The sequence below is a fragment of the Molossus molossus genome, unplaced genomic scaffold, assembly GCF_014108415.1.
Source record: "Molossus molossus isolate mMolMol1 unplaced genomic scaffold, mMolMol1.p scaffold_m16_p_15, whole genome shotgun sequence".
Taxonomy (NCBI): Eukaryota; Metazoa; Chordata; class Mammalia; order Chiroptera; family Molossidae; genus Molossus; species Molossus molossus.
In genome coordinates, this window is record NW_023425350.1 from 17,342,178 (window position 1) to 17,369,642 (window position 27,465).

Sequence of the window (27,465 nt, forward strand, 5' to 3'; positions counted from 1 at the left end):
AAGATAATAGTACTAGATAATGGCAAAGCATTGAAGCTGAAAGAAAAAGAGATCAGTTACATTAATTGATATCTTATTTCAGTCTCTAAGAGCATGAGCAAGAGCAAGGTGGGGCCATAGTTGTAGGAGGTCTGTGATTCCTTGCAGCAGGAAGGTAAAACTTAGATTCATTTACTGCAATGCAGAGAAAGTAAGTTCTTGACCATATTGAACCAAGCAAAATTCATACAATATAACCAGAAAATCTGGGGATTTTCTACACTGGGTGATGGGTTGAGATGTGGGAACAGGAGGGGAAGCTTTGATATGCTAACCCTGGCCTAACTGGACTTCTGTCATTTTTATTTGTTTTTGCTAAGTTAATAGTTATATAATAATACCTTAAAATGATCTTTCATTGCCTTGACAAGTTGTACATTTTTCCAGGACTTATATTCTAGGGCCACTTTTTGAAGTAAAATCTGGTTTTTGGCTATTTTTATTTCTATGCCATGGATAGTAACCAATTTTTGGTCAGTGTTTATGTCACATTTAGCTATTCTGCTCTGTCTGCCCTTTAGATATTCAATATTATATTGATATATTTGATAGTTGATATATTTGGGAGGATAGAAATTTACTTTATATTTGAAAATATTTTGTCTGTCATATATTTTACCTTTTGGGCAGTTACAAAGTTCTCTTTCTTCCATAATTGGAATAAATATATCTTCTGTTTTCTTCTGTGTAGATTTCCATTCATCAGCCTGCTCGTATGGCATGAGCTCTGCTCTCTGCGTTTCTGTTCGCTCACTCACTGGAACTTTCCCCCGTAACAGGATTGCTTCTGGCTTATCATGTACTAATCTTTTATATTTATGAATTCTATTTTGATTTTTTTCTATTTCAACTAATACCATCTTTAAAAAATAATTTTTCCTTTCTTTACTTTATTTTATTTTATTTTTTATATTCACCAGAGGACATTTTCCCATTCTTTGTTCAGAGAGAGCGGAAGGGAGAGAGAGGAAGCGAGAGAGAGAAACATCCATGTGAAAGGGACACATCGAGTGGTTGCCACCCGCATGACCCAACCGGGGCCAGGGTACATGCTAATTTTTCTTTTCTAACAAATTAAAATTTGATTATTTGAAACCACTATTGTAACTTCAGTGTTTTTCATTTGGTATTTTTTCTATTTTCAAACACACATGTTTTAGTACCAATATCAAGATCTGTAAAATCAGTATTTTATTTAATCTACATAATAATTTGGGGAATGTTGTCATCTTTACTATATTTAGTTTTTCCAGCATGGGACAAATTATATTTCTCCATTTATTCATCTTTCTTTCATTCTGCTGTCAGACTTTGTCATCTTTGAATAAGCCTCTAATTTTCTGATTTAAATTAATACCCACTTACTGAATTCTTTGTCAGCATTATAAATGGGGTCTCTTCCAATGCATTTTCTAGCTGTGGCCCATAGTACATAAGCTTGTAGTAGTTTCCAATGGATTTTTATTCTTCAACTTTGCTGAAGTAATTTGTTGACACTTGTTATTTTGTATTGGTTTTGAGTTATACAGAGTGGGGCAAAAGTAGGTTTACACTTCATATGGAAAATAATATAATTAATAAATAATAATACAAGAGTAAACTGTGTTTTGTATAATCACAACCATAAATCTATTTTTGCCCATCCTGTATAATTATGTAACTTTATAAATTAATGATATTGGAATGATTTCATACATAAAATATATATTTTTAATTCTTCCTATGTTTATACTTTTTATTTTCCTTTCTAATATGTAATTACTCATTTAGTGAAGTAACCACCCTTGCTTCCCTAAGAACTAGGAAGTAAGGGAATCAGGATACTCTGTGAAAGTTGCAGCCAGTGTATAAATGGATAAAGATATTAACATGTGATATTCTCTGTGGGGCGTGGGATGGATCCCAGGTGAGCAATATTAGATCTGTTCATGTATCTGAAGAAAGGATGTATCAAACCAAAACTAGGGAAAGAATAAGGAGAAGGAATGTTATAGAGTCAAATTTTGGCAGTCCAAAATAAAGGATGGGTTAGCCAGTGAGTTTTGAATAATCTGAAAGTGAAGGTGGGTGCAGGAGGATGAAGGTCACCAAGTTCAAGTACTCTTAGTGTCCCACTGGTCCCACTGACAGTGTTATCCCTAGGGTTCGATTAGTGTATCAGGCCTTATTAAAATGCAGTTCCTGCCCTGGCTGGTTTTGCTCAGCAGTTAGAGCGTTGGCTCGCCGACCAGAGAGTCCCGGGTTCGGTTCCCGCTAAGGGCATGTACCTCAGTTGCAGTTTGTCCCCGGCCCCGGTTGGGGTCGTGTGGGTGGCAACCGCTCGATGTGTCTCTCTCACATTGATGTTTCTCCCTCTCTCTTCCCCCCCCCCTCTCCTTCCCACTCTAACTGAAGATAAATGCAAAAAAAATGTCCTCGGGTGAGGATAAATAAATAAATAAAATAAAATGCAGTTCCTCTAATTCCCTTTCTTTTGACCCCTTGCTCACTTAGCAACCCACAGGGTCTTCCCATTAGAGAATGTATTGATCTTAGGGGCCTGTGAATATGATTTACAAAGTAATATATTGACATTATGGGGAAAGAATGCACTAACCATATGAATTTAGAATATTTTAGTACCTAATTTCCCATAATAAACTAATGAATTAGCATTCTGGTTGTATGTCACCCATCCTTGGTTGATGGCTCTACTGTAGGTGTACAAACAAAATTGAGTTTCTGAGCCCAGAAGGCTTGCTAAGAACATCAACTTCACTCCTGAGGCATCTTGGAGAGAGCCTGACAGCCTGGATGTAGTGTTTGCATTGCCACAGCGCTAAATGGGCATTTCAAGTTTTCTGTGAACACTTACTGCGATAATGATAATTTTGTCCTTACTACTTTCCCTCTCATGTGACAAATTATATAGTTTGCCTCATGTCCAGTCATGCATGCAGTCCAAGTATAAATTATTTTGCTCATAGTGGAATATTATTTTAATGTGGTCTTGTATTTTATTTACTAAGATTTTTGTTTAGTTATTAGAGCCATACTCATAAAAAACCATTGTGAATATCTTATCTGTTTATGGAAAACAAAAGTATATTTACCTTATGAAGTAGATTGAAAGCATAACCATTCTTATCTATTCAGAACGTTTAGAAACATTCTACAATAAACTCATTGGCTATAGGCATCTTTTAAAACAGTAATTTTAAAATAACATTTTCTTTTGTTGTTCATTCAAGTTTGCTATTTCCTGATACCTCTTTTTTTATTTTCTTTTAATTTTGAATTTTTATTCACTTCCATTTAATTACTAAATTTATTAGCATATAACTAAAATTTAATGCCCTGATTAAAAAACACACACATACACACACAAAACTGCTGCCCTAGCTGGGTGGCTCAGTTAATTAGAACATTGTCCCATGCACCAGAATGGTGTGGGTTCAGTCCCTGGGTCAGGGCACATATGGGAGGCAACCGATAGATGTTTCTCTTTCACATCGCTGTTTCTGTCTGTCTCTCTCAAATGGATAAAAACATACCCTTGGGTGAGGATTAAAAAAATAAACCTGCTAATAATCTTGATATAATATGGCCCTGGCCAGTTTGGCTCACCGATTAGAGCGTCAGCCTGCAGACCAGAGAGACCTGGGTTTGGTTCCTGCTAAGGGCACATAACTCTGTTGTAGTTTGTCCCTGGCCCCAGTTGGGGTCATGAGGGAAGCAACCACTCAATGTGTCTCGCCCACATCAATGTTTCTCTCTGCCCTGGCCGGTTTTGCTTAGTGGTTAGAGCATTGGCCTGTGGTCCAGAGAGGCCTGGGTTCGGTTCCCACTAAGGGCACGTACATACCTGGGTTGCAGTTTGTCCTCAGCCCTGGTTGGGTCGTGTGGAAGGCAGCCACTCAATGTGTCCCTTTCATGTCGATGTTTCTCTCTCTCTCTCTCTCTCTCTCTCTCTCTCTCTCTCTCTTCCTTTCTCTCCCTCCCACTCTGTCTAAACAAAAAATGGAAAAATATCCTCGGATGAAGATTAAAAAAATAATAATAATAATATGAATTTTTTTCTCTTTTGTATTGATTGTAGGTGCTTAGTTGTGTTTTTGGTTTTTTTTTGCTCTTGGTTTTATTTTTGGCCTTTTCTAATTTTAATTTGATATTGCTTCTTTGCTCTTTTTCTTAATTCTTTTAGCTAGAGTCTTAATTTTTTAAATTTTCTTAGTGATGGAAAATCTTTGTTTAAGGGGCCTGATTTTCCTTGAGATGGATGCCTGACTTTTAAGTCCTGTTGAACTACTTGAATGGTTATTTCTGCAGTTGTGAGTAGATCATTTGAATATTGTCTTTTACTCTCAAACTCAAATGGTTTCATTCCATATAACTCTTTGAATAGTAACAATAGGAAGCACAAATAAGAAGACTAGAGTAGAGACTATGACTGGAAGGGAAAGCTATTACTTGTTGACATTTTGTGCCAGCAGAGAGAAAACAGCCAGGAAGTTAGTTGCCGAATGAAAGGGCAAATGAAGGCTGTTGGTCCACAAGGTGTAACACTGAATTCAAAGTCAAGGGGCTGTATGTAGGCCTGACAAAGTAGGGCGTGGCTTCTAACATCACCAGTTGTGGTGGCCCTCATTCATCATGGTCCGAAGGGACCAAACAAGAAACTGACTCTGCACAAACAAGCCAGGATTTGCCAAAAAGGGCATCAGATAGGTGTCATTCCAGGGAAATGGGCCACACTCATTGTGTGCATAAAGCAGGGAACGTGTGGGTCAGATATTACAAGGTGATCTGGGATAACAATGACAATGACGGTGACCATAGTAGTGACCACCCTTTATACTAGCTGTTTCTGATACAACAGTTTTATTACTCTTCCCATTTTACAATTGAGGAAACCGAGGCTCATCTAGGTTTTAAATAAGTTATCCAGCCAGGTTGACATAGCAAGTAAACAGCAGTGGAGCCATGTTCTCACTAGCCTGCATAAATCCAAGCCTGTGGTCTTTCTACTACACCACATTGCCTGGGATCTAGCATGTGTGGACACAGTCACAGCTGCTAAACCTAGGACAGAGGTGATATTTTTTTCAGGTTTAGATATCCCATACTTTACTTAGTGTATGTTAACAACAACTGGTGGGTATTGGCAGGTAGAGTAAGGCAGGGTCTCCCCAGTACCTGTCACGGAGATGATTAATATAATACTCTTCTGCCTAAATCTCTCACCTATGCTAGAAGTGATATTTTTGTAAGTTTATGGAACAGAGTGAGGGTTTAGATAGTCTGTCTTCCCAGGCTTTGAATCAAAGGGCCTCCCCTATGGTTGTCCTGCTCCCTGGTCCAATTAGTGGACATTATTTGGTCCTGTCCAAAATGTCCATGAGACATTTGATCCATAGTTAATATAAATCTCGTTCTTCTGCAAAATTCAAACCCTAACCCATTTGCCTAACCCCATGTGCCTTTACCATCTAGGCTACCTGAGGCAAAAAAAGTTATTATCGGCAGTATAACCACAACACAATTGTTGGACCAATAAAACATGATAGCATTTTTGATGTATTAATCCTGTAAACCAAAAATAGAAATAAAGATTATGGGCAATTTGAACCCAGGGACATTTTCTAAGCATGAATGTTTTGGACAAGACCAACTTTCAAGGACTTTTTGGCTTGGACCAATTGGCTTTGTGGACATTTTGGACAGGACCAGTGTCCCTGGTCCATATGAGGAGCTGGTAGGCCTCCTCATGTGCCCCATGCAGTAAGTAGTGAGCTATAGTTTCTGCAGCAGCCACCCAGGTTGGGGAAAAAACTTTGTTTATACTGTATTTATTTTTAGTTCACCCTCTTAGAATTTATATGGTTTGTTTATTTTTATGATGTTCACAATGTATTAGTTCATCAGGCCATGAATATAGCTTATAAGTAAATACATATAGACATATTAATGTGAAGTTCAAACATTTTTCTACTGATGGGATATGTGTTTAAATGTTTGGAGGTCAATATTCTTGGGCAATAGACCACAAACCTGGCTGGGCAGTTCAGTCTCTTGGTAAATAAATAATTAAAACAAAACAAAACACACGAACAGTTCAGATTTCCTTGGCCTGCCTATACTTAACTGAATTATAATCTCCAATGGTAGGGTCCAGAAATGTGATTTTTAACAAGTGCCAGGATTTGAACCACTGCTCTAGGGTATGGCCCCTAAAAACTATCTTACTAATAGTTGCTGGAAAAATTGTGGTGCCAGTTTGAAGACTGTTTATGAATTAATTGGCTTACTTGTTTGTTATCTCCTGTTGCAAAGTATATCCAAGAGGGTGGGCCGTTATCTATCTTGTTCACCAGTTGTTCTTAGAATAGAGCTTGACACATTGAAGTGCTCAGTAAATATGTGTTGAATGAATGAATGAATGATGAAACCCTTTTCCCACTGTGTTTGGGTAATACATGTCCCTTCTTTCCTCAGCTACTAAAGAAAGAATTGTTTTCAGCTGTGCTGCTATGAATTTGAATGACCTAATAAAATCCTTGGTTATTCTACTGAGCTGATTGTAATTTTTCAGTGTTCAAAAATTACGTTAATTTTCACATTTTATCACATTTTTAATACCATTAAAGAAAGTAGTAGAAGTTGGAAGGTGATATAGAGGTCTGCTTTTATTTCATTTCTCATTTCAAGTGCTGTGTCTTTAAGGAAAGGGCTCAGCTACAACTTGGTCATTCTCCAGATCCAAGAGGAAATGGACTGCAGCAGTTGTGCCTTTGTAGAGCAGATGTTTTGGTTGGAAAGGCTATCAGCCATCTGACTCATAATACATTCTCAATTCCAGTAAATTCCCAGTTTTCAGTTACAGTAGGTAGGATGCAGGAGAACAATGTCTTCCACTTTGGGATCTTTGAACTTGTTTCACATATTACCACTGTTCCCAGTGCATTACTGTGTGTGAAAGGATGAAATAGTAGAGGAGGTTAGAGCGATTCCAGGAATAGACCCAGTCAGTTGGTGTTTTGTTTTTAAGAGACACTGGTTGAAGGTAAACTGAAGCCACTGACTTCCCTGACATATTACTCACGACAAAAACCTAGCGACATTGAGTTTTCCTAGACGTTCTTATGTTAAAGTAATTTTTAAATTATGTTGATTTGAATAATCTATAAACAAGCCTACGGTTTAATTTTGTTTAATGGGGAGGGTTTTCTTTTCCCTTTTTCATAAAACTTGTAAAGTAGTTATATGGTTTCATGTATGATATCTTGAATTTTAGAATATTTATTTTATGGGAAAATTTGTTCAGTACATATAAGCTTCTCAAAATTCTACCAAGACCTTATATCCAGTGTTCTAGGTTGGTAAATCTGAATTACAGAAATGATATTAAGCACATATTTTGTACTATGAGGTTGGTTGAGGGAATTCATTATTAATTTAGTAAAGTGGCATCTTATTCCCCTCCCCCTGCTTTTATCTAGCAGTTAGTTTATTCTTAACTGTCACTGAAGTCAGAAGAACATGATCTTCACAGAGATAATTGAACATTTTAAGATCCCATTGCTTCTTCAATCCCATTTCTTGTAGTCAGGGGCCTGACTGGTATCTGAGAGCTTCTTAGGTGATTTCTTCAATCAGTTGAAACATTGGAAGTTTGGGAGTAAGCAGTTCCCGTACTCCTAACATTTCTTGGGTTGGTCTTTGCCTTTCTTATCCAACATCAAATTATTCAGAAGTAATATTATTTTATTTATACTCCTGTCTCATTTGTTCTTCCATTTTGAGCTTATTAAGTGGTCATTATGTACTCAATAAACTCACTTCACACAGTACCTTCTAAGGCACATTTGTAAATCTTCAGAATTGCTGTAGCATCTCTTCAGTGATAGAAAAGGTAGAATACATAGTTTCCCTGAATTCACCCAGCGATGAAAACTGGGATGTGGGAGAGTCACGGCGAGAAGTGAGAAGCAGAAGATTTTGCCTACAGCATGAAGGGGAGAAGGCAGAAATAGTTCTCTGAGGACATGTCTCATTCGTTTTTGTCTCTCCCACAGTGAATAGCATGGTGCCTTGTATGCAGCGAGCTGCTGGGTACCAGTGGGGAAATGGGCTGTGAGTTAGAGAGCACTGGATTTGTTTCTTGATGCTCCATTTACTAGTGGAAGACTCGACATTTTGCATCATCTCTTTGAGAAAATTTTAATTCTGCAAAATAGAGATGGTAACAGTTTTTATCTTAAAGGATTATTGTTGATATAAATTTAGGAGTGATATGTAGCACCCAGATGGAAGTAAACCTTATTAAGCAATTGTCTGTAAGAAGCCCTACTAACCTAGGTTTGACTTTGGACATCAAATTTTTTAAAAATTTTATTGATGACAGCATTACACTTGTTTCCCATTTTTTCCTTTTTTGCACCCTTCTCCCAACTTCTGTCCCACCCCAGGCCTTCCCTATGCTATTGTCTGTGTCCATGGGTTATGCATACATGCATATATGCTCTTTGGTTAATCTCTTCCTGTCGTCTCCCACTCACCCCTACACTGAGATTTGTGATTCTGTTCCATGCATCCATACCTCTGGACCTATTTTGTTCATCAGTTGTTTTTTTTTTTTGGTCTTTAGAGTCCACATATAAGTGAAATCATGTGATATTTGTCTTTCTCTAACTGGCTTATTTCACTTAGCATAATAGTCTCCAGGTCCATCCATGCTGTCCCAAAGGGCAGATAGGCATCAAATCTTGACTCTGGGATCAGAGAGAGGTTAGTCATTCCAGGGAGATAGCTGTAACCAAACCTGGCAAGATACCTTAATTTGAGGAAAATAGCAATATCTGGGAAAATTACTAAACCCATGTAATGCTTTGAGAAGTATACATATTTTATTATACAATTAAGTATAAATATATACCATGAAACTTTAAATATGTGTAATGGGTTTATGATTTAAAATTCCAGCCTCTCTACAGCATCTTTGTATTGTTTGGTCTAGATTTTTATCATCTTTTAATTTTTTTTTTAAATTTTGAAACAATGTCAAATGTATAATAGAAATAAATGTAAAAATAATTCAAAGTACCTTTTAAAACATTTTGAGAGTAAGTTCCTCACATGATGCCCTTCATCTCCAAATACTGTAAATGTATTTCTTATAAATAAGTACATTCTCCTATGTAATTATAATAGTCTTAAAAATCAGGAAATTAACATTGGTATAATACTATCATCCAATTCTAAGACCTCCCTCCATACACATTTTACCAATTGTCCTAATGATTTTCTTAGAGCAGAACAATTTCATTAAGAATTGTATTACACCTGGCCTGTTTGGCTCAGCGGTTGGAGCGTCGGCCTGTGGACCAGAGGGTCCCGGGTTCAGTTCCCGCTAGGGGTATGTACAAAAAAAAAAAGAATCGTATTACATTTTGTTATGTCTCTTCAATCCGCAATTGTTTCTCAGTTTTTCCTTGACAGTTACATTTTTGAATATTATAAGCCAGTTTTATAAAATATATCTGTTTGAGTTTGCCCACCATTCCATCACAATTGGATTCTGCTTATGCATCTGTGGCAGGAGTATCACAGAAATGAGGCTGCATTCTTTCTTCTCATTGCCCTTTCTCAAGTGGCATAGCCTGTTTGACTCATTACTGAGTATGTGTTCACCTTGATCACCTGTTTAAGGTTAGCCTCTACAAAGTCACTTTTTCCCCTTTGTAATTTGTAGGTGTTTTGTGGGGAAGTCCTTTGAAACTATATAAATATTCCATTTTTATCAAATGTTAAATTTATTTATAGCAGTATGGACTCATGATTTCCCATTTATTTAATGGATTATGGTCAGTTACTATCATTGTTTATTTTATGCTTAATATTATTTCTCTGTGTATATTGAACAACCATGTTCATACTGATACCTCTAATTCCACTTCAGTGTGTGCTGGGTTTGTTCTAGTTGTCTCTTTATACATAATTATAACTTCTTTCTGTGAAAGTGGTAAATCTGGTTCCCATTATCCTTGATATACTATTATAATGCACTATATATATATATATATATATATATATATATTATATATATATATAAATAATATCTATCCCTCTATTTGTAACCAACCTCCCATTGTTGCTGCTGCCCCTCCCTCATGTGGTACCCTCCTCACTCTTCTTGGGCTCTGACAGCTGTACCAAGTTGCCTCTCTGTGGGGACATCCTTCTCCCTCTGCTATGGACCACTGTAGACCTCTCTCCTCTACCCTACATTCAGCCTTGCCCTCCTTCAGTCCATCCTTCCCAAGCAAGCTGTTAGAATACTCTTTCTAAAACAATCTAATCATGCCATTACCGTTTATAATTCCTTTTCACATTGTCCTTAAATGAAACAAGCTTCTTATTTTAAATGCGTCGGACTCTTAAACTTGTCCAGCTCCATCTTCCACCATTCCTCACTCACACCCTCTGTTTGTGCTTCCTGAGCAGAGCCCTGGATGTGCCTTGTGCCTCTGTACTTTGTTGTTTTCCTCTGTGCTGTTCTCGCTTCCTTCAACTTTTTTTTTTTTTATCCTCACCCGAGGACTTAAAAAAATTTTTTTTTAATTGCATTTATCTTCATATAGAGCGGGAGGAAGAGAGAAAGAGAAATATCGATGTGAGAGAGACACATTGAGCGGTTGCCAGCCACATGACCCCAACCGGGGCCAGGGACAAACTGCAACCGAGGTACGTGCCCTTAGCAGGAACTGAACCCGGGACTCTCTAGTCCGTGGACCACTGCTCTAACCACTGAGCAAAACCGACCAGGGCTCTTCCTTGTACTTTTTATTCCTTTAAGCACTTGGATTGGTCCCAACTAAAAACATTGCCTTCTTTTAGAAAAGCCATATGTGACAACCAGTTTTGTATTCCTTTAGTGCCCCTCCTTTGTCCTGCCATAGGTGAACTTCTCTCTCATAACACACCTTTACTCTCACCTAATCACTAGCTTTAACCTAAACCAATGGTCAGTCCGCTTGTTTATTTTTCCTACTTGACTGTGAAGGTTTTGATGGTATGTGTCTCTAGTGCCTTCTAGGTGGTGCTAACACATAGTGGGGCATTATTACTTGCGTGTGTTTGTTTTTTTTTAACATAGTTTCTGAAACCTGTTTAGTTTTGTTATACAGGTTTTCTTGTACACTTACCAACATTTGATTCAGTAATAGACCCAAGAAACCTAAGAAGCTAAAGGACTCTCTCCTAGTTTGCTATCTTAATTACATTCTTTCATGCTTATTTAGTATAAACTTTTTTCAGCAAGTTGAATCCACATTCCAATATGAACTGGAAATGTTAAGCTCTTAATAGCTTCCCTGGAGAATTGCAGCTTGCTAGGAGGCTTCAGTATTTCATCGTCATTTATGCATCGTGAAATGTCACCTTTTCTGTTCATAAGCACCAAACTGCAAAGGTTCGTCAACTGGTCTATCTGAAACCTGTTACTTGTTTAGAAATTAAAGATCTGTTCAATAACCTAAGTCAAGATAAAGTCTAACTTCGTTTATAGTTCTTCTAAATCTGGTTGTCAGCACTTCTATACTTAGTCAAGTTCTAAATAACAAAGCCACCCACTCAATAGTTATGCTAAGTTCAACATTTGTAGTTTTTCATTTTTGGAGCTTTTCATACAATATGTTCTTTCTGATTTGACTCTTCCTACTCTTCATAACTCCCTCCTCTTTGGATCTTACATTTCCTTTTCGATTCATACAGATCTCATTTAGTAAGTGACAGAGTTTTCAAAGCAGATTTGGACATAGCAGAATGATGTAGTGAGAAAAAGGCATTGATGCAGGAATCAGCAGTCTGGGTTTGGGTTTCAACCCCGTGACTAATTAGCTATACACATTAGACAGATCATGTCCCTTATATCAGTCTTTCCATCTGTAAACCTGTGAGGTATGGGTGTCAGAATCAGTTATACTGGAAAACTTTATATAAATAAAATCTTTCTCCCGGTGCCCAGTATACAAAACAAAATAGTAGCTACTCTTAAGGTGTCCTCGGAACACAGGATAACAACTACTGGACCAGATCTATAAGGGGTCTTTTTTACCTTTAACAGTCTCTGATTTTATTTATCCTCATACATGTCATTATAACTCCAGCACATTTTCACCAATATCATCGACCCACATGGGAATAATCTCAGCAATGCCAGCTCTCTCCACCTGCCCCCTTTCTCTGGCTTCTCCATAGCATACTGATGTGGCCAGTTGTAAGAATATTTGAGAAGTACCTTATTGTACTTTTTAGCTTCTACCATGATTTTTTTTCTCCATTTTTGGAATATGTCATACATATGTATTTTTAAATCATAAACTTTATGTAAGATACCTTGTCCTCTCCTCTCCCAGGGGAAACATCACAGTTCATCTGTGTTCTCCTCCTGTTTAATCACAGGGTGGATATCTCAGTCCACTGCTTTTCAGGTCTCTCTTCATCTTTGGATCTATTTTCTTGTCCTTGAGTGCCAGTTCTGTAACTTTAAGTGCTTCTCAAACCTTAATGTGCACACAAATCACATTAAGTGTCCCCCAGGTGAAGCTGCTGCGGTTGGTCTGAGTAGCAAGATTCCATTCATTCAGTCTTTAGCTACCTGCCATTCAAAATGTTATGCCACACCTGATCTGGTATTGGTCCTCTGTCTCTATGCATTTTGAACTAGATCATCTGAAATATGGAAGAGGTAGAGCTGTCTTCACTGGACAACATCCAAAGCTTGTTGTTTAACATCATGCAGGCTGGGAAGGCCAGACCTTCTTTCTCTGTCTTTTCCTACTTTTAGAAGTTTTGTGTTTTTCATCTTGGGATACCTATTACTTTCCTGCTTTCTTAATCTCCTCTCTTGTAAAAGCCTAATGCCAGGAAAGAGTCTGATGAATTCATTCTCAATACACAGAAACAACTGATGAGTTTTTCAGCCTTTCCTTATAGGGCTTTTGACGATTAATCACGTACTCTCCTATAGGATCTTTTATTGAAGAGAAGAAAATAACTTTTCTCATCTTCATGTGTTTACATCTGCCTTTTTGAGTTGAGAGACTAATTCTTGCCATTTTTTCCTTAGTGTGTTTATCAAAGTGTCTTGCACATGGTAGGTAGATCATAGTGGACATTGACTTAATGACAGCACATGGTGTGTTGTTTGGGAATTTATTAGGAGTGGCAAAAAAAAAAAATTACTCGTGCCTTTCTGTAGTTTAGGGTTTGATCTCTCAGGTGTTCAAACTTGAGTTTTCCTTTTATTCCAGGGGATGGTCTGAACCTAAGGGATAATGGTCTATTCTGCTGTCTGATTTATATTGGAAAGTCAGGTTACTAATTTACATAGACCTCTGTTGTTTCTACTAGGAATTCTGCTTGTGGAACCATTTTTTGGATCAGTAGTTTATTGCCAAGCAGATGTAGTCATTCTTTCATATGGATATTCATACATTGTTCATCAAATGTTTATTGGGTGCCTATTTTTGTGGTAGACAACATACTGGGTACTGGGAATAAATACAAAAATGAATTAAACACAGTCACTGCTCTTAAGGAACTCAGTCAGATAAATGATAAGAGCATATGTGTAAATAACTTTAAAGCACAAAGGAAACAGTGATATGTTACCATATAAAGGGTGTAGCTAAAGACCTGTAGGAATTCAGAGGAGAACCTTTACATAAGAGGGTGAGATCAAGGAAGTCTTATGAGAGGACGTGGTATCTGATTAGGACCTTAAAGAATGGGTAGAATTCGTGCCCTGGCTGGTGCTCAGTGGTTGGAGCATCGGCCCGTGGACCAGAGAGTCCCAGGTTTGGTTCCTGCTAAGGGCACGTACCTTGGTTGTGGTTTGTCCCTGGCCCCGGTTGGGGTTGTGTGGGTAGCAACCGCTCAATGTGTCTCTCTCACATCGATGTTTCTCTCTCTCTCTTCCTCCCACTCTATCTGAAGATAAATGAAAAAAAATGTCCTCAGGTGAGGATTAAAAAATAAGAAAAGAATGGGTAGAATTGGGAGTTGTTGGGTTGGAGTGGCAGGGCTGGAAGAAGGCATTCAGGATTGAGTGGCAGAGTAGACCTGATGGAGTGACAAGATGGAGTAGGGGCACCTGCTGCAGTTAGGGTGTGTCAGCTGGGTTAGTGGAAAATCAAGGTTGTAAAGATACCTTAGAGGGGCTTGAATACCAAGCCACTGTAGACAAGGGAGGGCTTCTGAGACTGGGAGAAAGATGCAGTATTCACTCTGCTTCTCAGAGTTCATTTTCTACCCAGGAACCATCCCTCCAGCCAGTTCCAGAAGGATATGGCTCCTTGTTGCAGGTAACATCAACCATGCAAATCAAAGGTCCCTTCTTACTTCAAGGAGAGAGTCTCTAATAGGTTCCAAGCTCTGTTTTGGCACCTGTGGTTTATGATAGTCTCCAGTTAATGAGAATGTGGTGCCAGGTGGCTGAAATAACTTGGAAGTAACCAATTGCATAGTTGCTATGGGCACCAGGCAATTTGGGCCAAGTGACTTGCTGGTGGGTGGGTGGGTGCAAAGGTGTTATGTGCTTCTAGGGTGCCTTTCCCTTCTGCCTCACATACAGAGCCACCTGGGAAGAATCTCTAAACCCCATAATGCAAAGCAACCTGGAGAGGGAACGATAAGGGTGTATCTTTAATAGTAAGAAGAATAGCATGCTAATGAAAATGGTGTCAGACCAAGAGTCCGAAAAGAGTAAGAGAAGTGAAACTAACATTTATTGAGCACTTTCTTCATGCCTGGGTCTGTGCTTAGCACTTTCACATATACTTGCCAAAGCCATGCAAACCTGTTCCTGTCTATAAGGCCCACATTTAGCATATCATGTGGAAAACCCAAAAACATGTAAATTCTTAGCAAAAAAAAAATAATTTCTATAGATAGGAGCTCACCATTTTTGAACAGTTTTTAAGGTGCATTATGAACTTGCAAAACATTTCATGTATTCATATGCATGCTGCTGTGGATTTTTCTGCTTTTAGCGTTGGCAGTTGTACTGCCTGTTCGTTCACTGGGTGAGGTTTAGGGGGGCTATAGAGCAGGAAGAGACAGGCCCAGGGTGGGTTGTGTGCTGTTTCAGGCCCACCAGGACGAGAAGCAGTGAGTCCAGGGAAATAGCCTTGCTGCAGCCAGAGCTGGAGCTGCAGATTGCTGGCTTCTGCTGTGTGGGGGCTCCTCTCAACCCCAACAGCCCTTTCTAGGTTCTGATTAGGGCCTGGCACTGTGTAGTGTGTAACAAGTAAGTTTTCAAATAACCCAGGGATGAAAGTCTCTCTTTAGCATGGAATTCTGCAGATTTTGATTTGCCTTGGTTTTCATCTATATTAGTTTAATAATTTATAAGAGAAAACGTGGGTTATAAGTGAAGGAAAACCACTTCAAACCAGCTTAAGCTTATGGACAGTTTATTAGCTCTCCAGAGCCAGGAGAAGGTTAAATAGCCAAACTACAGTAGGAGCAGGACACAGTTGGACCAGGAGCCGTGGGGACTAAGGATAGGAATGGTGCCAGGGCTCCCTTCTCTCATCTCTGCTTCTCTTACTGTGTTGGCTTTATTTTCTCACGTTACAGCCTGGCCTCTGCCATGTGTGGGAAATATGGCTACTGGCAATTTCTTTTGCCTCTGCAAAGGGACTGGTCTGTACTTGACTCTCGAGTTCACAAACCTTGAGGGAAAAAACAGCCTCTCCCCGGACCCATCAGCTGTTCCCAGAGGTCGGAACAGGCAGCTTGGTTAGGTGCTATTAGGATCAGGGCCTAGCAGTGGGGACTAGAAGAGAGGGAGGTTTCCCAGGAGGAGAGAATAGCAGGCAAGTAATATCACTGTGTCCACTGTATCAACTACCACTTCAGATCTGTACTTTTCTATCCCTTACAAAGAGCTGTATATACTATTTATGTAGAAGCATTGTCTGTCATTTCTTTACATTATGGAGACACACTGGAGCTGTGGTAAGTGGTATTCATGTTTGTTCTGTGTGGGCTCGAATAAAACTCATGATTATTTTGACTTGTGTTGAGCTCTTGGGTAAAAGTCTGGCACAAAGTTGCATCAGTAGGTGTGTGTAAAATCACAGCTCAGTGATGTCTGAAGATGTGGGTCACTATTATTTGTAAAACAACTGCAAAATGGATGCTTATTTAACTAAGCTCAGCTTCTTATTAGACTCATTAAAAACACAATGTTAGAGCAAGAGGAAAACTCACACCCCACATTCTCTAAAAATGTTGGCGAGTTTTTAGAGAAGGTGGTGGAAGCAAGAAAACATTATTTGCTCCCAATGAGGACCTGCCCATACTGCAGAGGCTCCCCTTTCCATCCCCCTCTCTGGCCTCCAAGAGACAAGGCTCCATTTGACACTCCTTTCTAGGGTAGGACTGTGACTATTCAAAGAAAGTTGATAGTTCTTCAGGCTCTTTGTATCAGGCATAATAACTGATGGGACAGTATTTAACCAACAAAATCTTAATCACCATTATTTTAAAAGAGCCAGGAACTGTTCCCCTTCCCCCACTTTATTTGCACAACATGTGTTTCAATTTAGCTTTATAAACAGAAGCTATAACCAGCATATTAGGGTAAGTACAGCTTCACAAGCAGATTCCTGCATAAACTAGAGCAATGAAATGGTCTTTGTTTATGAAAATAATGAGCAAGATACAAATTTTTAAAAACCCTAAGACCATACTGTATCATGACATCTAGTAGTAATGAACTCAAGATGTTACTTTTGGAAAAAGAAAACATGGATAGGTGACAACAGCTCTCTCCCGGTGTCCTGGACTCACCCTAGTTATTTCAAGAACACTGCAGTTATCCTTTTCTGACCTGACAATCAGCTCTTCTTATTTCACTGAGGATAGTTGGTTAATCCTAGAATGTGCCTAACCATACGTAGTTGAAGGAAGGTAAATTTATGGCTTAGAACGCTACAGTCCTCAGTGTTCTTAGAGAAGCCATCCTCCTTCCTTACTTGAGTCTGTATAAAGATGTCAAATGAATACTCATTATTTAGTTTAGTGGACTTAGAGCTTCTAGTCTAATACTCTTAACAATTTTAATTTATTGATCCATAGTTTCTAAAAGTAAGTATTAAAACACACAAAACATACTTCTCAGTTTCTTTTGACTACTCATTATGTGTCTGGTGCAAGCGGAATAGTCTATTTTGGGTAAAAAAGGGAATAAAAAATGGTTTCTTAAGTTGCTCATTTTTTTTGGAGCATACAGGATTTATACACTAAATGGAGAACAAGTAAATGTATAACTATCTTTTTTGCATTGTGGGTTTCCAGGTTTTTTATACCTTTCTCTGAGCATTGATACAGAGTCTTCTCTGCCCAACAGCATGCCAGGGTGTATAGCATTCATAGTTAAGAGTCAGATTCTGGCCCTGGCCAGTTTTCTCAGTGGTTAGAGCACCAGCCTGCGGTCCAGGGAGACCTGGGTCGGTTCCCGCTAAGGGCGCATACCTCGGTTGCAATTTGTCCCCGTTCCTGATTGGGTCATGCGGGTGGCGCTACTCAATGTGTCCCTTTCACATCGATGTTTCTCTCTCTCTCTCTCTCTCCCTCCCTCCCTTCCACTCTATCTGAACAAAATATGAAAAAATGTCCTTGGGTGAGGATAAAAAATAAAGAGTCAGGTTCTGAGTCAATATATACATGGGTTCAAAACTCATCTTCACCATTTAATCTCTCTCTGCCTTGGTTTCTTCAATTTCAAATGTGTAACAATAGTACCTACCTTATAAGGTTGTTATGATGACTGTATCAGATAATGCATATAAAGCACTGAGCAAAGTAACTACTGAGTAAATGCTGTTATGATGTCATGTCAGCTGTTATTATTAGACATAATAGGAAGTATGAGATCTCTACCCTGCTCTTAGGAAATCCACAGTCTATTTGGAATATAAAATATATGCTGCTTAAATGGCTTGGGCAATTCATGAAGCAACATGATGGAAACTACCAAGGGTTGACATAGATCTCATAGGAATCTTAATGGAACAAGTGAATTGACTATCACAGTTAAAGAAATGAAAACCACACCAATGAAGAAAAGGAGAGAAAGAGGTTCTTGATAAGTAGAATGGAAGGTAAACGTGCTTAGTCAAGAGCTAGTAAAATACATGGGAAGTGACCCAATTTGTCTGGCCTACGCAGGGAAAATCCTTTTACTCCCGTTTTCATTTGGGGAAACCAAATCAGAAGTAATTCTCTTAATTGCTATCTTCATAAGAGATATCAGAATATCAAAGGAATTTTTAGCAAGAACTCTGTGGTGGAGGTAGGCTGTACCTAGGCCTTCAGGACTCCTGCTCAGTGCTGCAACTCCCTGCTGCATGGAGAGGAGATCCAGGCTGGGAGCCATATCATCAGGCAAAAGAGCCAGACACAGGGCCTGTTTATTGCTCTTCCTCAGCTGTTTGGCTCAACTTTCTCACTCCTGCGTTTGCTTTGCTTTCTGACTATACTGTTTTTCCTGGCACTTGTACATTTCCCAGTTCTTTGATGAAGAGGAAATGACCTGATTTGCAAAATGACCAGTGTCATTATTGGGCAGACATTCCTTAACAGTGAGACCAAGGTCTTGTTTCATATACATCATTTTCCTTTTTCTTCAGTGTTTCTTCTGCTTAGATTGAATTCCATTCCTAGAATATTCATTGACAAGTCTTAATGCCAATAGAATCCAAATCCGAATTTTGATTGGGGCTGCTTATGTTGATATATAACACAGTGTGTCAAGGATTTTTTTAAATCCTAAATCTCCAGGTTCAAGTTGTGAGAGGCCACTACAGAGTCACCATAGGGCCATCTTGGACCACCCTCTTTAAATTTCCATTCCTTCCTCACTCCTTATCCTCTCTCCATGCTTTTAATTTTTTCCTCCATAACATTTGTAACATACTATATATTGCACTTACTTAGTTAAATGCATGAATGAATGGTAGCACCATGAGAGTCTTGTTCTTTTGAAAAGAGCTTGATTTTGAAAAATCTAAGTTTATGTAGTTTGATGATGGATCTATATTATCAAAATACTGGAACCTCATAAGTACAAACGACATTTAATATACTTTTTTAAAAATTCTGTTTTGGAAATTTTAAATTTGCTTACAGCTTTTAAAAAACTCAGGGCCTTTATATAATGAGGTACTTACGAGATCTAGTTTTTAGTCACCTTAGGAATCATGATTAGTTCTGAATCGTTTAATACCATTTTAAGTGTAATTCAAAATGCTTCTTTCTTGATTTTTTTTTTTTTTATCCTCACCCGAGGACATTTTTCCATTTTTTGTTCAGGTAGAGTGGGAGGGAGAGAGAGGAACAGAGAGAGAGAGAGAGAGAAACATCGATGTGAAGGGACACATCGAGTAGCTGCCACCCACACGACTGACCAGAGCCGGGGACAAACTGTAACCAAGGTACATGCCCTTAGCGGGAACCGAACCCGGGTCTCTCAGGACTGCAGGCTGGCGCTCTAACCGCTGAGCCAAACCGGCCAGGGCCTTTCTTGATTTCTGACATATTGTACACTAGCTTCTTTATAATTCTATGTCTGTAAACTGGTTTTGCTAGTAATAGTTATAGCTTTGTTATAAGTCTTTTTTGTTGGTGGTATGTGCCCCAAGTGGGAACCGAACCCGAGACTCTCTGGTCCACAGGCCGATGCTCAATCGCTGAGCCAAACTGGCCAGGGCTGTTATAAGTCTTTTTGAAATGAGAAATACAACTTTTTTATAGTCTTCCTATGTGACTTGTGGTTTTTAATATTTATTGTTTTGCTAATGTCTATCAGCAATTAGTTAATTGGCAGTTTGTGCCTATATTGACACTCAGCATATAGGGACTTGTTTAATGGCTGCTGTCTTTTCTTGGAAAATTAACATATCAAAGGGGCACACCATAATGGGAAACTGTACTTATGTTTACTTTACATTTCCAAGGCTAATTGTTAGGGTTTTTTTTTTGCACTCTTTTGATGTTTGAAAGAGCCCCAATTGAGAATGGTTATATAAGTATATCATTATCACCTAAGCAAAAGGGTAACTCTTATTAGTAGGTATGTTCTTTGCTTATATATGGTTCAGATATGGGTTGCTTTAATAAAACGTTAAGTAGATTGAAGGAACTAAAGAGATAAATATTGGGATTTTTTTTTAACTGAAAGCACTTTTTATTTAACTCCCATCTTTTATTCATTCTTACAGTCATTCTTTCTTTTTTTTTTTTTTTTTTTACAGTCATTCTTATATTAATTAATTTATTTCAATCAATTTGCTATGTGTGTACAATGTCCCAGACACTGGAGATGCAAAAATGAATAGGAAAAGCTCCCAGCCTGGGAGAACTCACCATCTAGTGAGTTCCTATCATGGGAACCCTTTCTGCTGTAGTCGAGTGCTGAGCCATATTCACTGTGAAATCTCAGCAATATATCACAGCCATAGTGCCTCACTATATGTACTTTCATGCCTGACACTTTCATAAAGGTAGTAGCAACATTATATTTTAGCTTTAGCAGATTCGGCATCTTTTCCTTTATTTTAGCCTCCTGCAGCTGCAAATGGTGCAGATAGAAAGCCCTGAAAAATGTACATTTATCCATTTTTAAATGTCCCCTACTACACTGTAACCACCTCCTGTTTTTCAAATGCTGCCATTAGTGGTTACAATAATCATCTGTAATGTTTGCTTCCAAGAACCATGGTACAAGAACTTCTTTTATAATTTCCCAGATGGGGAGGAACACATGTACAAGCCTGTTAGAGTTGCAGACACTGGAAACAGCACTGTGTGAATTTGTATTTTTGGAACTATTTCGGCTTATTTAAGCACTCAAAGTCAAACTTAGGTATCCAATAGGAATCAGATACCAATTCGGGGAAAACTCATGTGCCACTCCAAGGTGAATAAGTCATATTAAAATAGTTTGTAAAAGAATCTCCTGGAAACAGCCATTTTTGTATTGACTAATGTTTCAAGAACTCTTTGTAGGGTGCCATGATAAATGTTGGCTTTAGAATCCAGGGTCACATCATTTGTTTAGAGGACTGTTCCTAAGCATTTCTATTTTTTACTTAAATAGTAGTGAAATGAGCTCTGGCCCATTTGGCTCAGCTATTGGAGCGTCAACCCAAGGACCAAAAAGTCGCAGGTTTGATTCTGGTCAAGGGCACATATCTCAGTTATGGTTCAGTCCCCGGCCCTAGTGGGGGTCATGTGGGAGGCAACCATTCCATGTGTCTCTCTCACATCGATGTTTCTCACTCACTCTCTCCCCTCTGTCTCTCCCTCCCACTGTATCTGAGGATCAATGGAAAAAATGTTCTCAGGTGAAGATTAAAAAAAAAAAAGTAATGAGAAGTGAAAAAGTCAGAAAGAGAAATAATTATAAATTATACATAGGCATATGGAATGAAGTACTAATTTAAAAGATTTTCAGTAGCCTCTAGTTTTTGCAGTGGTCTTGTTTGTTTGTTTGTTTGTTTGTTTTTAGCAATGTTTTGTAGCTTGTAGTCAGAGACTTGACCTTAAACAGGGAAATTCAGCCACTGAAGAAAGGTATCTGAAAATCAATTTTTTTTTTACTGTCTTTCTTAAGATGACCGATCTAATTCTAAAAAGAACTTCTAAACTTAGCTCATAAAATGCATTTGCCCCTCTAAATGTGAATTTTTTTCAAGATGAGCTTCAATCTTAGTCTTAGCTATTTTATGAATTTGAGTCATATAACATAATTATGTAGTTTCTATTTGTTAAGACCATATTTTTTAAATAAAAAAATTAATTATCCATCCTCATTTTTCAGAAAAGAATATTCAAGGATGAATACTTTGTCATCTGTAAAAGAGCAGAAAGCCATAGGTAGATTCAGACTCTCAATCTTGGCTTTTTTTTGTAAAGCAGGTTCCTGCAAATAACTAGGTATGGAGAATAAAGGTTAGAAGTGAACATTAATACACTTCCTGTAGCATACCACCTAAATATATATTTCAGAGCTATTCAAATGTACATGTAAAAATACAGTTATAACAATGTTAGATGAAAAACTAGGGAAATAGTTATATAATCTCAGTTATTTGTTGACCAGATTTAATTCTAGAGAAATCTAAATTTCCTGTGATATCAGAAGATCCTTCAAACAAAGTAAAACGTTAAAGCTAGACTGACAGAAAATATGTATAACACGTGAACAGACGAAGGTTATTAAGCCTAATAAACAGCAATAATAAAACAAAGCCTGAGAACCTGGAAGCAGAAGGGCAATGGATTTGATCAGAAAATGTACAGAGGAAATGTAAATGACCAGTAAACCAAGTGAAAAGTCGCTCAGCTTTATTTATTCAGTCTAAATTGAGACACCATTTTCTAGCTGTCACATTGCCAACATTAAATTAGAAAGAGTGACAACAGCACCATTATTTAGTTATGCAGGATGAGCGGAAACAGGCTCTCATCCTGATGAAAATTCATGGGTCCAAATGTGAATTGCTATAAATTTTCAGAAAAGTAGTCTATTAAACTCTATTAAAAGGTAAAATGCTCACAACCTTTGACCCAAAAGCTAAGTTCTCGTTTATTAAGAAATGTAAATCCCACTAGCGAAGGATATATTTGGATATTTACTGTAGCACTATCAAGTGGCTAGGAACTATAAACAACCTGAATGTCTGTGGCTAGGGGAATGATTTAATAAAAAATAAATCCATGCCGTGGAGTATTATGTGGCTATTTAGAAAGCAATTGGCAGAGTAGTGTGTATAACATGCTTGCATTAAGGAAAACAAGACAGAAAGGTTAAAGAGCTGTTTATGTGCAAATGTGTGTATGTGTGTATGCTTTTATGAACATAGATAAAGCTGTTTGAGGCTACATACACAGTTAATATTGGTTACCTCAAAAAGTGAGGGTGGAAGAGCCTTTTCTTTATAAACTTCTGTATGATTTGACTTTTTACAACAAGCCTAAATTTTATAAAGTAAAACCAAAAAATAATTGAGAAGTTAAGAAATAACAATGAAAAGGGAGGAGGAAGTGGCCAAAGAAACAGATGAAGACCAGGAGAGTATTGTTTCTTAGAAGCAAGAAAAGAGGATTTCCAGAGGAGTGAGATCATCTATGTCAAATATTGTCTAGAGCAGCGGTTCTCAACCTGTGGGTTGCGACCCCTTTGGGGGTCAAATGACCCTTTTACAGGGGTCGCCTAAGACATAACAGTAGCAAAATTACAGTTATGAAGTAGCAACGAAAATAATTTTATGGTCGGGGGGGTCACCACAACATGAGGAACTGTATTAAAGGGTCATGGCATTAGGAAGGTTGAGAACCACTAGAGAGAGCAAGTAAAAATAAGTGTAGAGAAGCATTTGTTGTGTTTAGTGGATGCCCTCGGTGGGAGCAGTCTTGATGAATTGGTAGGGTCAGAGGCGTAATATGCTGGGCTAAGGGATAACTGGGAGGGGAGGAAGTAGAGATGGGGGTGTAGACAGTTTTTTAAGCAATCTGTGAAGAGGAGGTGAGAAACGGGAGAAAATCCAGAGGACTATGGAGAGACAAGTATTATTTATCTTTATTTTTAAGATGGGAGAGACTGTGGTCCTTGTTCCTTTGTAAACCAGCCACACCTGTGCATCCTATGGGCACAATAGAAGGCAGAGCAAGGAGACTGATTTTGTCATTGCTGAGAAGGATGAATGTGGTGACAGCTCCCCAGGATGCCAGGAAAGACGGGTGAGGTTAGTTTTAGACAGAAGGAAGGATATCATAACTGAGGTTCTCAATGTTCACGGGCAGCGATTCTTAGAGTCTAGGGTGGCTGCTGAGCCCTCCTTGGGACCTATGAACTAATCCAGGAATATAGATTGGTTTTTACTAGCCCTTGTGAGTGAAAGATGTGCAATTCCATTAAGTTTTTAAAAAATTTATATTTGCCCGGCCAGTGTGACTCAGTGATTGAGCATTGACCCATGCACCAAGAGGTCGCTGGTTCTATTCCTGGTCAGGGCACATGCCCAGGTTGTGGGCCAAATTGATGCAGGAGGTGGCCAATCGATGTTCTCTCTCATTGATGTTACTATCTCTCCCTAAAATCAATAAAGAAAAAAAATTAAAAAAAAAAATAAAAATAAAAAATTTATATTTGATTTGGAGCCACTACCCACCAAAAATAAATTATTAAGTCTTACTAAAATTTGATATTCACAAATTAAAGTCATATGTTACTAGAATTTATTCTAATTTAGTATTCTATTCAGAAGTCTGGCAAACACTCGGTACTTAGCAGTTACTGTAAAGTATACACCCAGTTGTAGGTCTCAGTTTTGATTCAGGACACCTCAGTGTATCATTGTTGGCTTGAGTTGGTTATGACATTCAATTGCTGCTGTTCTTGCTTTTTAATTACAAATTACAGTTTAGCTTTATCATTATCAGTTTAATTTATTATTGGTTGTTTGGTTAACCTCTCAGTGTGTCTTAATACATATTTGGATCAACAGTATTTTTGTTACAATATTCTTATAATTAGACTTTAAGATATGCATACCTTATGATTCATATATGAATCATCCATGATCATTTTGCTGAAGTACATGTGTATGTAACCCGCTGCTGTTTGCTTGTATGGTGCACACTTCAGAGTGATGTGTCTTGGGAATTTTTGCTATTTAAATAAATTGCAACATACTATCAAGGTAGGTATAATAAAATGACTGGGTATTTTAATTTTTTTTATTGTTGTTTTATGATATAAATAATTTATAACTCATTCTTTCTATAAAAAGTAAATTAGAAGTCATTTATAAAAACAGAAATCATAAGCCTATATATATATTGTCCAGTTCTTTGTTATCACCAGATTCATATTTCCCCTCTTGGAATGTGGAAACAAGTAGGTCGGCGAGGGTCTTTTCCTCACCATGGTAGGCTTTGGTCAGAAAGATTGGAAGCCATCACTGCAGGAATGGTGAGGTATGTGGTCAAGGATGTACAGGCTGCTAAATTGAAACCCAGGTAACTTATACCTACCAGCCTAAATGACAGTGGACTGTGAGCTCAGCACCAAAACGATGTTATGAGAGCAGGTGCTGATGACATCATTTTTCACTTTCTGTTTAAGGACGTAAATGAAGACCCTGGAGAAGATGTGGCCCTCCTTTCTGTCAGTTTTGAGGATACTGAAGCCACTCAGGTGTATCCCAAGCTGTACTTGTCACCCCGAATTGAACAGTAAGTATCATGTCATTAATTTTTTGTAGCCTGGTGCTTCTCCATATTAACCAAACATGTCTCGCTAATTCTTTAAATGATTTTTGAACTCTTAAAATGATTTTTCTTCATTGACTTTTGTTTTCTTAAAAAGGAATTGTATTAGAAGTTTAGATTGCTAGAGTAAATGCAGCTAGTATTTGCTAATGCAATCTTTTTTCTTAAAATATGTTTTTATTGATTTTTTTAGAGAGAGGAAGGAAGAGAGAAATAGAAACATCAATGTGAGGGAGAAACATCAATTGGCTGCCTCCTGCACACTCCCTACTGGGGATTGGGCTCACAACTCGGGCTTGTACCCTGACTGGGAATCGAACCGGGATCTCTCAATCCATGGGACAACACTCAGTCCACTGAGTCACATGAGACAGGCTGCCACTGCAATCTTCAGACAAGTCTTGGTTGTGTAATTTGTGTTGTGAATACTATACTTTTGCAGAGAGAGATGAGTAGGCAGACTGAATCTGAAATTGTGACTCCTTCCAAATGTTCCCCAGGTATGTATGGTTATAGCTTAAAGAGGACCACTGAACAACATCCTACCCAATTTCTTATTACTTGTAACTATTATAGTTATATGTAAAAATGTAACTAGTCTTCTGAAAATATTAAGCAGAACTTGTTCAGAAATTAGTAAAGCTAATATTAAAAGCAGATAGCTTAGCCTGGCCAGTGTGGTTTAGTGGTTGAGCATCAACCATGCACCAGGAGGTCACTGGTTTGATTCCCGGTTAGGGCACATGCCCAGGTGGTGGGCCCAGTCCCCAGTGGGGGCCATGCAGGAGGCGGCAGGTTGATGTTCTCTCTCATCATTGTTTCTGTCTCTTTCTCCCTCTCCCTTCCTCTCTAAAAGTCAATAAAGAAAAACAAAAATTTTTTTAAGAAGAAAAAAGCAGATAGCTTAAAAAGATGACATGTTTGAATTGTTTTTCTGCATCTACATAGCTGTAATAATTTTACACAACATTCAGGCTACATGGTATCACATTTGTTTTAACCAAATAACTTTACTCATTGGTAATGAATTTTACAAGGACTAGTCTCACAATGTGCTTATTTATTGTTGGCTAAAATGCTTTAGTGGCTTATTTTACTTCAAAGGAATCTGAAGTTCATTGAAAATAGATTGTAACCAGATTTGCTTGAGAACTGACAGGACAGATTTTTCATCAGCAGAGAGAGTTTTTACAGACTCTGATTGAAGTGTATAATTAAAATTCTCTGTAAGTCATAGTCAGGGTTGGCTGATTTCTGTCTATGAGATGTGGTCACCACTCAACATTCACGTACTAAGCCATTTCACCACCCCCCGACCTTGGTTGCTGTAACTCATGAATCGTGGACATGCCGTCTTACACACTGATACAAGACATATCAGTTTCAAATATGGAAGATTATGAGCATCAATAATCTATGCACATGTTCTCTTTTATTTATATACCTCTGACAGCACCTAGGACAGGATTTTACAGTAGCAGGCATTTAATTAATAGTTTAATTTTTAACTGAAAATACTAACCCATATCAGTAAGAGGTCAGAGGGTATTGGAGGCAGTAAAGTGAAGTGGTAACAGGTAAGGTTCTGTAACAAGTACATCTGGTTTAAACCTGTTTTCTGCACTTACCAGTTGGCAACATATTTAACACCTTTGAACTTGTTTTCTCATCCGTAAAACGGATAATAATACCTATTTCATAGTGTTGTTTTGAGGATTATATTAAATACTGTTCATAAAGCATTAATTAATTTCAGGGCCTGGTATTATAGCAAGTAGTAGCTGTTAATGTTATTATTATTGATACAATTTATAGGATAAGAACAAGTGAGGGAATGAGTGAGTGGTTAGCCCCAGGACAGGTGGGGCATAAAAAGAGAGGATGGGTAAATAAGTGAGCAAATACTAGTTCTAGAGTGGCCACTCCCTATGTACGTACGGAATGAGTAAAGAAGGTATTTTAGTGATACAGAAAGAGAGACATTAATGAGATAATCCCTGGAGGTGGGTAAGAAGAATATATTAGTTAAGCTGCAATCAAGAATTTGCCAGCTCTGAGAAACAATTTTCCCAGCTTTGTTATTTTTCCTTGAAGTTATTC

The 27,465-nt window shown here is 38.1% G+C and overlaps 1 protein-coding gene across 4 annotated transcripts in view; it reads left to right on the plus strand.

Moving 5' to 3' along the window:
• BABAM2 (BRISC and BRCA1 A complex member 2) overlaps positions 1-27,465 on the plus strand; it is a 400,292-nt gene that overhangs the window by 204,326 nt on the left and 168,501 nt on the right. For all 4 annotated transcript variants that reach the window (XR_004959724.1, XM_036263408.1, XM_036263410.1 and 1 more), the window contains exon 7: positions 25,220-25,329. Coding sequence is in view for 3 of the 4 variants with exons in the window: in XM_036263408.1 (XP_036119301.1) it covers positions 25,220-25,329 (110 nt within the window). In the remaining variant the exon portion in view is untranslated. The remainder of the gene's footprint in view (positions 1-25,219; positions 25,330-27,465) is intronic.